The sequence below is a fragment of the Podarcis gaigeae genome (genome assembly GCF_964106915.1).
Source record: "Podarcis gaigeae genome assembly, contig: HAP1_SCAFFOLD_156, whole genome shotgun sequence".
NCBI classification, from domain to species: domain Eukaryota; kingdom Metazoa; phylum Chordata; class Lepidosauria; order Squamata; family Lacertidae; genus Podarcis; species Podarcis gaigeae.
The window spans coordinates 441-13,146 of record NW_028153381.1 but is presented as its reverse complement, the minus strand read 5'-3'; the positions used below and the strand labels follow the sequence as shown (position 1 = coordinate 13,146).

Genomic DNA, 12,706 nt, shown 5'->3' with positions numbered 1-12,706 from the left:
ACTTTATTGTACAAATAATTCCATATTAGCAGAAATTGAGTGATATTTGTAAAGAAAAAAATCAAAGGAATGTATACAAAACAGAAATAAATGATATTATACAATGTAAACCTGTGTAAGAAAGAATGTTATATCAAACAGTATAATGAGAAGGATGGGAAGGATCGTGCCAATGAGTACTTTTACTATGTAAATAACTGTCTTCTTTTTTAAATTTCTTTATTTCTTGTCTTTGTTACTTCTTTATTTTTTATTTCTTTATAAATTTTCTATTTTATAAAATTTTCTTTTTTTTACCTGTTAAGAGATAGTACATAATGTCTGTATAGACATGCAATTTTTTTAATCAATAAAGAGATAATTTTTTTTACAAAATGTCTTCAATGTGCAGTAACAGTTCCACAACTAGTCAGGTAAAAAGATAAGACTCCACACATGAGGAGATATTGGGTTACGGATTTTTTGAACAAAGATTTGCCAGGCTGCAACTTTTCCACATGTGCAGCCCTCCTGAGGCAGGCTTTTCAGCGAGGGACAATGCAGAGCTGATAGGGCCGAGGGCAGTTTGTTACGCCGCTCAACACCGGTGTGAGATCGATGTCCTTGGGGTCAATGATGGACTTCAGAGTGAAGTTCTGTAATATGGTGGTCAAGAACAAGAAGATCTCCATGCGGGCCAGACTTTCCCCCACACATATCCGCTTCCCTGCAAAGGAAACCCAAAGTGTAAGATGCATTACATCCACTTTGGCTGTTACGGAGAAAATAACAATCATGCCAAAGGAGCAAAGGTGCTGCTCCAGAACAGCTCCTGGGAGAGTCACTCTTTCCACCATTTCTTTTGCTTCAGCTGGCCACAGGAAAGGTACAAGGAGGTCTGATGGACCCAGAAGCCTTTGCCCCTCTCTCACAATCTGGGAGCCCTTCCAGTTTAGGCTGCAGGAGGAAGGAGGTTCCCCCTCATTGCCCCGACACCAGCCGATTAGGGAGACGGGGAAGACCTGAGCTGGCTAAGACTGCAGTCTGCTGAGGAAGCAGAGCTCTTACCTGCTGAGAAAGGCATGAAATAGTCGCTCTTCCTGAAGGTGCCATCTTTGTGCAAGAAATGTCCTGGGTCAAATTCTTTGGGGTTTGGAAATTCTTTGCTGTCATGTAGCACAGATGTCAGACTTGGATATATGGTAGTGCCCTGCAGAGAGTGCAAAGAAATGGGCTGGATGGCCATGACACCCAACTAATGGTGTGGGAAGGCACTAACAGGAAGGAAGGTACTTTGTTGATACAGAAGAAGAATGGAGCAGCTTCAGAAGGCAATAGGGTGTTTCAAATGAAGTCCAGGCTTCAAGATGCCCAGCTACACTTTAGGAATTGGGGTAAACTACTTCCCTTGCTTGTACATAAGAAGAGAAGAAAAGCTCTGCTGGATCAGTCTAGTGGCCCCATCTGGTCCAGCATCCTGTTTTCATGGTGTCCAACCAAACGCCCATGGGAAGCCCTTCAACATAATCTAAACAAGACAGCACTCTCAATTCCTGTGGTTTCCACCCACTGGTATTCAGAAGCATGCTGCATCTCACCATGGAGGTAGAATATAGCCATCATGGCTAGCAGCCTACTATTACTACTTAGAGCCTTGAAAAGAGCTGACCTTTGGAATGACATATTGTCTGAACGGTGTATCTTTGAGTACTGCATGAGGGCCGCTCAGTGGGGCAATGGAGATGAACCTCTGGATCTCATGGATGACAGCATCAGTGTAAGGCATTTCCCCACGATCTGCTATGCAAGGACTTCTTGATCGGCCAATAACTCGGTCAATTTCTTCATGCACTTTCTCTGCAATGGGAAGAATGAGGTTTAACGCCAGTGCAGGAAACATTACAGAAGAAATTGAAACTCAGTGGGAATGGTTGCAAGGCTCTGCACAGTTTGGAGCTTTCAATTGTTTTCTGATGCCAACTTTCTACTAACTCTTCACCACATGCAATTTGTTGTAGCTTACCTTCAGCAATCCATCTGTAAACAGGGAAACATAGTATAACTGCAATTATTTATATATTAATTTAATTTCTATCCAAAAGGAGCCCAACGGGACAAAAGCTTATGGAATGTTATAGGAGCAAGTGATGGTCCAGCTTAGAGAGATTCCTATTGAAGGCACTGTCATGCAGTGATTCTGATCCTACCTGAGGGCCCTTTGGCCCCTGGCCCTTGCGGTTGTGCCTTTGTCTAAAGCAGTGGTGTCCAAACTTTTTTCAAAGAGGGCCAGAAAGGATGAAGTAAACCAAAGTTGTTGACCTTTTTTTTTAGTATTTTACCCCCAGAAAATAACCTGCTGCTTAAACCGACCAGCAGGCCCGATTAGGTCCCCAAAATGGACTTTGGACATGCTTGACCTAAAGGATCTGCACTGACTGCCAGTACACTACTGAGCCAAATTCAAGTTGTTACTGTTTGCATATAAATCCTAGGGTTTGCAATATGTTCAGCTATAAGAGCTCATCCACACTTCTGTTTTTGCTGGGATTTCTAGGCACAGGTCTGTGGTTACTAGGCATGGATCTGAGCATTTTGTCCACGCCCCCACCCCCACCGTTGTCTTCAGGAAAGCCTTTTGTCTACTGCTGATGTCAGTCAGCGATGATTAACATTCAGCAACCAACAGTGGGTTTTCCTGGGGAAAGTGGCAGAACAACCATCTCTTGGACCTGTGACACATGAATCTGGGAAAGAACAAGAATAATAAGTACTAATAATGCATCTGTTTTACCTTGTATCTCTGGGTATTTGAGGAGGATCATGAACCCGTATCGCAGTGTGGTGCTGGTGTTCTCTGTTCCAGCCCCAAACAAGTCAACTGTGCTTATGGCCAAGTTTTCAATGGTGAAATGGGATGCACTATTACCTTTTTCCTGCAGAAACACACAACACAGTCAGTGGAGTCAACTCAATTGTTCTGAATACAACATAACAAGAATTTAACTTCCCACTTACTGCAAGAACAAGTCAGCAATGGGAAATGAATCTACTCCAATGGGGTGTGGGCAGGAATCTTTTTCCTTGCCATTCCCCACAAGAAGCTGGATGGAAGTCTGCTGGCTAGGAAGCTTCAGGAGTGGCAGGAGAACCCACTTGGAGAGTTCTGTGAGTTTTCATGATTACCTGATCCATTTTCATAAGGAAGCAGTCGATAAAATCCCGAGGTGAGCTGGGGTCCAGAGTGGGCTTGTGCTCTTCAACCTCCTCCAAAACAAACTGTCTGAGTGCCAAGTTGTTTTTCAGCACGTTGCGGTGGGGCCCAGGGATGCATTTCATCAAAGAAGGAAAGATGTTGTAGAGCTAGAAGAAACACCACAAGAGACCCATTGACACCAACCTCAGTCAGGGTTTGTCCACACTCGGGCTTCAGTATAATGTTGGCCACTGTTGCCTTGTGTGCATTTCAACTCTGTGGTCCACACACCAGCATTTTCAATACCAATGCCTCCCAAATCTTTATAGATGTTCCCCATCAGCTGTCTTATATTATTATTTTATATCTTCGGTTCGTAGACTAAAATCAAAATATAAAACTGCAAAATTCACAATCAAAATAAAAACAACAACCCAGTTACCCCCTCCCCCAAACTCCACATGTTAAAAGGTATATACTGAATGAGACCATTGTTCTTTCAAGGTCAGTACTGTCTATGCAGCAGCTCTGCTGAGTTTCATTCAGAAGTCCCATCCCTAACCAGGGATGCTACTAGGGATTGACTGGGACCCTATATAAACAAGCCAAATGCTCTAAAACGGAGCTATGGGATTACATATATATCTCTAAATCTAGTCCCATCTGTTTCTCCTACTGAAACCAGTCCGTGTACACATCCCTGGCTTAAAATTCAGCAAGGCGCAACATTTCATAAGAAATGGCAGGATAGATATGGATTGTGACTAACATAATGTATTCACACCTTCTCAAGCCATTAGTGGAAGCACACTGGATACAGAGGCAATGGCAGTGTGTATACATCTCAAGTAATTAGTTCCAATTACACTATTGAGCCTGTGGGTTTTACTCGTTAAGCTTTACTTCCTATTCCACTGGGCTGCTGTTGAGTTAAGTCAAACCTTGGTTACTAGACCCAGGTATTGGTATTGGCTCTCCAAATTAAAAACAAGAACATAAGAAGAGCCTACTGAATCAGGCCAGTGGCCCATCGTGCTGTCACAGTGGCTAACCAGTTACCCATGGCAAGCCTGCAACTAGGACATTAACAGAAATATTAAGAGGCAGAGGCAGTATGGGCTATGAGAAGCCTGGAAGAAAGACATTTAAACAGCAGGAAAATGGCTACAGCTAGAGGCAGTATCTACATAAAATAAATATTCCACATGCAAGTAAACTTTAGACTTTGTGGAAAAGAATGCATTTAACCAGATGGCACCTACCTGTCCCCAAGGAGAGCTAAAAACCTGAAAGTTTTCGCTTATTAAGCTTAGCATGGATAACAATTTCTTGTCATTATAATCGTATCGTTTCCCAAAGATAATTGCACAAATGACATTGGAGATGGCGCAACTGAGTGAGAAGGTTGGATCCAAGGGCTTCTCTGGAAGAACAAGAAAAAAATAATTATACCCATTACAGGTTTTAGGCAATAATCTAGTCTGGAATTTCTGAGCTGTCATTTCCTGGCTCCTGGCCTCAGTGTTCAGACAGGGAGCTGCCTTTCTCACAACAGTTCTGGAGGCATGGGCATCTTCAGTGGCTATGAGTGGTTTCTTCCAAGGAATTTCCAAGGTGCTTTCTTCCAGCTTCAGCCAATATATCCTTAGATAGGAAAGAGTGACCACAGTGGTGCAGGCCTTGGTGAAGTCTAGACTAAAACTAGGGAATCTAAAGCACTTCAGATGCTGCTAGACTCTAACTTCTGGACCACTGTTGACTGTTGGGGCTGAAAACAGCTGGAATTCAACAATATCTGCGGAGCATTCTTGCAGTTTATAGAGAAGCAGCGGCCGGACTTTAGATGGAACTGGTCTGTGTCAGCATATTACACTCCTGCTGAAAGCTATGCATTGTTTGCCAGTACATTAACAAGGTAAGTTCAGTGCATTACTAGTGTGTAATAAGCCCTCAGTGACCTAGGACCAGGTGGTGGTTCATAATCTGTTGTAATGTACCCCAGAATCTGTTGTGATGTTTAAGGGGGTCTGCTTGATAAGCCTATGTCGATGAAGGGCAGTGGCTACCCACCCTGCGTGTCCTGGAACTTTTCTAGCAGGAACTGTGCTTCCTCCTGGATCCTCTCCTCAATATTTTTCTTTCCCATGCCAAAGTTGCGCAGGGTGGTAAGGGCAAAATGTCGGAGCTGCTTCCACACCTCCCCATTGCTGAATATAATTCCTGGAAAGCAACAGAGGAAATGGGCATAAAGGAGATGAATGGACTGAAAGAGAGAGCAGAAGAAGCAGGTTGGAAGAGCAGGAGGCTCTTATTCTTGGCTCCAGACCACCTGGAGACTTGGTACTTTGGTGCCTCCTTATTCCATAATCAGTAGCTGGTCAGTCTTCTGATACATGCCCTTAATGTAAAATATATGTGTTTAATGTGCATAAAATGCTATGTTTGTGTGTGTGTTGTGTATGAAACGTAGTGGAGGTTTACAGTTGCAGAATGTCCATTTTTGCAGCTAAAGCTTAAAAAGAGGTTTCAATGTTTCGATATTTATGTTAACTGATAATTCATCTCTTGGAGCCTGGGTCTCTCTCTGAAGCTGCCAGTATAATGAAGAAGCAATAGTTCTTGGACTATATTAACCATAAAGAACTTAAAGAAAACTGGACTACATTGCTAGTTGTTTAAGTGCAATGTGTTGATTTGTATTTATTTATTTTCTTGGTAACAAATTTATAGATAGTTTGCAGTAACTTTGAAACTCTTTCTTGGTGTGGAGAGCTTATTGATTCACAAGATCCTGGCCAGGGACGTCTGCTCACATAACTCTCACACTTACTGCCCACACCAGAATTACCCCCAGACCATTATTTTTAAAGGCTAGAGACTCATTCAATCCTGTTTTAATTTTAGGTGCTTGCTCTAAACCAGAGGCGGAGCTAGCTGCTCCAGCACCTGGAGCAGCCTGCGTGGGCAGGGGTAAGCACCCTTGGGTGTAAGGCGGCGCACGGCGGCGGGGAGTGTCCCGGGGGTGTCAGCGGCAACGCACATCCCAGGGCGGCCAGCACCCACCACACCCACCTTTCTCCGCTACTGCCCTAGATATTGCTTAAGTACTTTTATGAGATGGCTCATTTCTCTCTTAAATGGCAATACCCAATATATAGCTATGCCATTAAAAGTCTGCTAATTATCTATTGCTACTGTCCAGTGGGAACATTAATTAGGAAAGTTTATCTCAAGATGCAATGATTTGTCTTTGCAAACTTTTTTGCTTTATTTTCATGAATAGAGGGATTTTCCTGTGTGTCCCCCCTCCACTGGTCAACCAGCATAAAATACCTAATCCCTTGTTGACATCATCAGCTAATGGCAGGCGTCCCCTTGCAGCAAATTCATCTCCACGGTCGATCAGTGCTTCTTTCACTGCATCATAGCCATGCAGCACCACAACCCGTTCTGTTCCAAAATACATTGTGAACACAGAGCCATACTTCTCACCAAACTGGAAAAACGATAGAGAAAGACACACATTTAGGTGGGTTTGCGGGTTAGGAGAGAGTCATATAGCTGATGGAGAGCCCCGCTGCCCCCAGACTCACTATGGGCATCTGAACCACATGACTCTTAATAACATACAGAAGAGTTCTGCAGCTAGATCAGCCGAAGGCCAACTAGTCCACGACTGTTATCACAGTGGCCAACACAGTTCTTCTGGGAAGCTCAAAAACAAGGCTTGAGTGCAATAGCACGCTCCCCTCCTGCAGGTCCCTGGAACTGGTGGAGGTTCAGCATCATTACTAGCAGCTAGGGTAGCTTTATCTTCAATGAATTTTGTCCTAACAAAATTCCACAGTGAATTCCACAGTTTCAATATGCACTGTATGAAGAACTACTATCTTGCGTGTGTTGTAAATCTTTCAACACTAAGCTTTAATTGGAGACTCCAAGTTTTAGCATTACATACCCTTCAAGTGTCCCTATTTTCCAGGGACATAACTGATTTAGAGAAGCCATGCCAGTTTGATCACAGAATGTCCTTAGGCTGTCCCTATTTTCATTGTAGAAATGTTGGAGGGTATAGAGTTATCCGACCCTCTCTGAAGGCAATCCTGAATAGGGAAGTGTGTTTTTTTGTTTAATTTCTAATGATTTCATTATGCTTTTATATATGTTGGAAGCTCTCCAGAGTGTCTGGGGCAACCCAGTAAGGTTTGTGGGCTATAGTAAAATTATCGTTATGGAATGGGATGTCCCTACTTTCATTGGAGAAATGTTGGAGGGTATGGCATTATGAGAGGGGGGTAAAAGTGTTTTCCCGTCCACTTTCTCTATACCGTGAAGATGATTATACTGCTCTGTTATGTCCCTTCCAACCAAGCACATTCTGGGGAAAATAAAGGAGCAGCTTTTCGAAATACAAGAAGACTATGAACTCCCCACTGTCCAGCAGAGGCTAAAAATGTTCAGAGGGCAAAAATGCCCAAACCATCCATGTGTGGAGGGAGAATTGCACCCACCCTCTCCCCCTGTCTCTAAAATAGTATGAAAATTGCACTATTGCTTTTTAAAGTTCGTTACTCAGAAGGGGGCTTTATGGCTTTATTTTAAGCATAAAACAATAAAATGACAATAAAACACCCCCCTTTGTGGAGTTGTGGGACCTGCTCAAAGTCCACCTCTTTTCTGTGGAGCCTTTAGGACAAGTCCCTGCTCCCCATCCCTGCTGATGTAGCCAAGCGCAGGTCCGTGCCACGGAAATCACAGCGATTCTGCTACTCGTTTCCTCTGGTCTGGACGCCTCCCCTCCCTCTTTTGCCTCTCCTCTGTCAAAGTGCAGAGTCTGTTGCCTTATACTCTGCAAATGTGCCCTGCACCCAGATGGTACCTTCTATAAATAAACAAACTGACAATGGATTGTCCCCTTCCAAAAGAGTCAGATGGAAAGAGGCTTGCAAACAGGTAACGGTCATCAACAGACAGCTGTTGAGGAAGATGCTCATCTTTGGCTTACCTCCTGAAGAACCTGGGCCAGGTTGTTGGTCTTCAGTTGCAGAGCGTTCCCTACGATGGGCAGTGGAGGTGGGCCAGGTGGCAGCTGCTTTGCATTCTCTGGTGTCCTGCTCCTGACTGCAAGGAAAGCAAGACAAGAGATACATATGATCATCAAAATGGTCACTGTCCCTAGAGGCTCCATGGCACCAGCTAACAGTGACTGAAATGACTCTAGATGAATTAATTTGCTTTCCAATTTTATATACTCTGAGGAGGTCACATATACATGGATTTTCACCAATAGGAATTCTAGGTTTCTCTGAGTAAATGAGATTAGCCATTAAGTAGATCAGGTTGTATAATGAAGAAATGAACTTCTCTGAACTTCTTTTTCTTCATCGATTATTAAGGCAATGATAACGGCATTACTGTACACACGGTCTGTGATGTAAGACAACCAGGGGTTCAGTTTTTTCTGCCAAACATTGTAATGTGCCAAGAAAGCAGCAAACCAAGAATTCAGATCAATATAAATTTTAATAGTGGGGGTGGTCCCTACTCACAATTCAATAGTCAATAGAAACTGTAATGGGAAAAGGGGGCTGCTCGTGCGTAAGCGTTTAAGTCCTCCAAGCTTTACCATCAGTTCCTAAACTTTCCCAGTCCGAGGAGCCATGGGTGCATGGCTACCTCAATCGCTGGCAGAATCCGTCAGTGGGCGTTTCCGGAATTTACGCCAACATAAGAGTTCCTTGACGGAAACTCTTCTTCTGGATTCTCTGCGTGACAGTTCCCTCCGCGGAGTGGGCGTCCCGAGCGGAGGTCCTGAGCCCTCTCCGCTGTTCTCACTGGAAACATCTTGGAGCCATTCCTCCGATTGAGTTTCTGCAGGAACTCTCCCTCTCCCCCTACTGGTTCCTTCCTCCGCATCCGAAGGTCTCCTAGCCTCCTTGAGCCCTTCCACCACCTGACTCTCCGATGGCAGTTCCCTGACAGAAACCAAAACCAATCCATTCAAAAGTATGTCTTCTAATAAAGATTACAAACTCAAATAGAGATTACAAACTCTAACAGAGATTACAAACTCAAACTCAAAGAGATACGTATAAAACAATAATTCGTTACAAAGATTTTCTCCTTTTCACTCGACAATAATATTGATCCTCATAATTTATCAGCTTGCAGATGGAGACTCAGTTTCAATCGTTAAGCAGAAGTCAGTTATGGATTGGAGACCAGGACAGGGCCCTCTTTCGATGTATTCACCTTCATCAGCTGTTAGTATCAAATATTACATGAAAATACATTTAAATTCTTACAGGACCCTGTTTCGATGTATTCACCTTCATTAGCTAGTATATTTAATAACAAGAACTCCAACTTATTAAACATTGTAATGTAGCCTTGTGGCAAATGGTTCTGCTTTTAAGGTTCCTGCAGGAGAGCAGCTTCTACACTCTGAGTGCTTGGTTGGAAGTTTCTTGCACCTTAGATGCCCACAAATGTGACAAATTGTGTCAGAAGGGTAGAGAAAACTTGTGTTAATTTTAATTTTAAAAATCAAAGGTATGTATGCCAGCTGCAGTGATCATGGAGCCCAAGAAAGTAAAATCTCTCACTGCCTGACAGCAGCCACGAAATTAAAAGACGCCTGCTTCTTGGGAGAAAAGCAATGACAAACCTAGACAGCATCTTAAAAAGCAGAGACATCACCTTGCCAACAAAGGTCCGTATAGTTAAAGCTATGGTTTTCCCAGTAGTGATGTATGGAAGTGAGAGCTGGACCATAAAGAAGGCTGATCGCCGAAGAATTGATGCTTTTGAATTATGGTGGTGGAGGAGACTCTTGAGAGTCCAATGGACTGCAAGAAGATCAAACCGATCCATTCTTAAGGAAATCAGCCCTGAGTTCTCACTGGAAGGACAGATCGTGAAGCTGAGGCTCCAATACATTGGCCACCTCATGAGAAGAGAAGCCTCCCTGGAAAAGACCCTGATGTTGGGAAAGATGGAGGGCACAAGGAGAAGGGGAAAACAGAGGACAAGATGGTGGGATAGTGTTCTCGAAGCTACCAGCATGAGTTTGACTAAACTGTGGGAGGCAGTGGAAGACAGAAGTTCCTGGCATGCTTTGGTCCTCCTTTCCATAATTTCACCCAGTCTCTTAGTTGTATGTTATATCCAAAATGTTTAGCCCAATGAATCATAACTGACTTAACCTCCTCATCTTTCAAATGCCATTCCAGCAGCAATTTATACATTTTGGACAAAATTTTAAAATCATTATTTAACATTTCTTGTTCAAATTTCGATTCGTTTTCGTCAAATCCTCTTTCTTTAAAATCTTGCCTAAACCTTTCATTGACCTGGTAATAATGTAACCAATCATAAACATAATCTTTAATTTCTCCATATGGTTTCATTTTCCATTTACCATCTTCCTTACTTATTAGTTTTCCATGTTATCCATTTCCCACTCATAATGACCTTTTTCACATTCATCGCTTCTAATGGAGATAGCCAATGCAGTGTTTTTTTGTTTCAATGGGTTTTTATACCTATCCCAAACCTCTATTAGAGATCTTCCAAAAATATGGTTTCCAAATCCTTTATGGACTTTCGTCTTATTATACCATAAATATGCGTGACAACCAAATCTATTGTCATAACCTTCCAAGTCCAGCAATTCCGTATTTTCTAGTTTCATCCATTTCTTCAACCAACAGAGGCATGCTGCTTCATAATACAGTTTCATAATACATAATACAATGGCAGGGCGAACCCTCCTCTTTCTTTAGCATCTGTTAATAACTTAAATTGAATTCTCGGCTTCTTACCCTTCCAGTTATATCTTGAAATTGTCTTTTGCCAATCTTTCAATACTGCAGCTCCTTTAATTTCAGGAATTGTCTGAAACAAAAATAACATCTTTGGTAGCACATTCATCTTTATCGCTGAAATCCTACCGCAAAATGATAACTTCAACCTCCCCCATATCTCTAGATCTCTTTTGACACTATTCCACATTGGCGTATAATTTTGAAATAGATCAATATTTTTAGAAGTTAACCAAATTCCTAAATATTTCACTTTTTAAACAATTTCTATACCAATTTCTATAATGCATTGCCCCACGATCTGCCATGCAAGGATTTCGTGATCGGCCAATAACTTAGAAGAAACTGAAACTCAGTGGGAGTGGTTGCCAGCCCCTGCACATTTTGGAGCTTTCAATTGTTTTCTGATGCCAACTTTCTACTAACTCGTCACCACAGATAACTTATTGTAGCTCACCTTCAACAATCCATCTGTAAACAGGAAACATAATAACTGCAATTATTTATATATTAATTTAATTTCTATCCCAAAGGAGCCCAGCGGGACAAAAGCTTTAGGGATGTTATAGGAGCAAGTGATGGACCAGCTTAGAGAGATTCCTATTGGAGACACTGTCCTGCAGTCATTCTGATCCTACCTGAGGGCCCTTTGGCCCCTGGCCCTTGTGGTTGTGCCCCTGGCCCTTGTGGTTTTTCAAAGAGGGCCTGATTGGCTGACCAAAGGGCCAACCAAAGTCATGGACCTTTTTTTAGGATTTTACCCCAGGAAATAAACTGCCCCTGGTGCCCGATTAAACCAATCAGCAGGCCGGATTAGGTCCCCAAAATGGGCTTTGGACATGCCTGGTCTATAGGATCTGCACTGGCTGCCAGTACACTACTGAGCCAAATTCAAATTGTTACTGTTTGCATATAAATCCTAGGGTTTGCAATATGGTCAGCTATAAGAGCTCATCCACACTTCTGTTTTTGCTGGGATTTCTAGGCACAGGTCTGTGATTACTAGGCATGGGTCTGAGCATTTTGTCCACGCCCCCACCCCCACCGTTGTCTTCAGGAAAGCCTTCTGTTTACTCCTGATGTCAGTCAGCGATGATTAACATTCAGCAACCAACAGTGGGTTTTCCTGGGGAAAGTGGCAGAACAACCACCTCTTGGACCTATGACACATAAATCTGGAAAAGAACTAGAATAATAAGTACTAATAATGCATCTGTTTTACCTTGTATCTCTGGGTATTTGAGGAGGATCATGAACCCGTATTGCAGTGTGGTGCTGGTGGCCTCTGTTCCAGCCCCAAACAAGTCAACTGTGCTTATGGCCAAGTTTTCAATGGTGAAATTGGATGCACTATTACCTTTTTCCTGCAGAAACACACAACACAGTCAGTGGAGTCAACCCAATTGTTCCGAGTACAACATAACAAGAATTTAACTGTGCCACTGGGATCAGCTCCCTTCCCAAGACACATCTTATCTCAAGCCTTTTTATAGCTCATTCCTCTGGACATTCCTTGCTCTTGAACTTCCCACTTACTGCAAGAACAGGTCAGCAATGGGAAATGAATCTACTCCAATGGGGTGTGGGCAGGAATCTCTTTCCTTGGCATTCCCCACAAAAAGCTGGATGGAAGTCTGCTGGCTAGGAAGCTTCAGGAGTGGCAGGAGAACCCACTTGGGGAGTTCTGTGAGTTTTCATGATTATCTGATCC

At 42.9% G+C, this 12,706-nt stretch overlaps 1 protein-coding gene across 3 annotated transcripts; it reads right to left on the bottom strand.

The window, feature by feature from the left end:
* Positions 1-395: 395 nt before the first annotated feature.
* Positions 396-12,331, bottom strand: LOC310837161 (cytochrome P450 2C19-like). Of its 3 annotated transcripts, none has more exons than XM_083757308.1 (10): positions 12,218-12,331; positions 8,178-8,293; positions 6,506-6,668; positions 5,243-5,392; positions 4,435-4,595; positions 3,163-3,339; positions 2,771-2,912; positions 1,649-1,836; positions 1,048-1,189; positions 396-706 (listed from the first exon to the last, which is right to left on the bottom strand). In XM_083757308.1, exons 1-10 carry the CDS (start codon positions 12,246-12,248, stop codon positions 525-527), a joined length of 1,452 nt encoding a protein of 483 aa, XP_083613434.1. In that variant the 5' UTR covers positions 12,249-12,331; the 3' UTR covers positions 396-524. The 3 variants fall into 3 exon arrangements, with proteins under 3 accessions (XP_083613434.1, XP_083613432.1, XP_083613433.1); XM_083757306.1 differs by lacking the exon at positions 12,218-12,331 and adding an exon at positions 10,996-11,119; XM_083757307.1 differs by lacking the exon at positions 12,218-12,331 and having other exon boundaries at positions 8,178-8,386.
* Between the last annotated feature and the right edge of the window lie 375 nt (positions 12,332-12,706).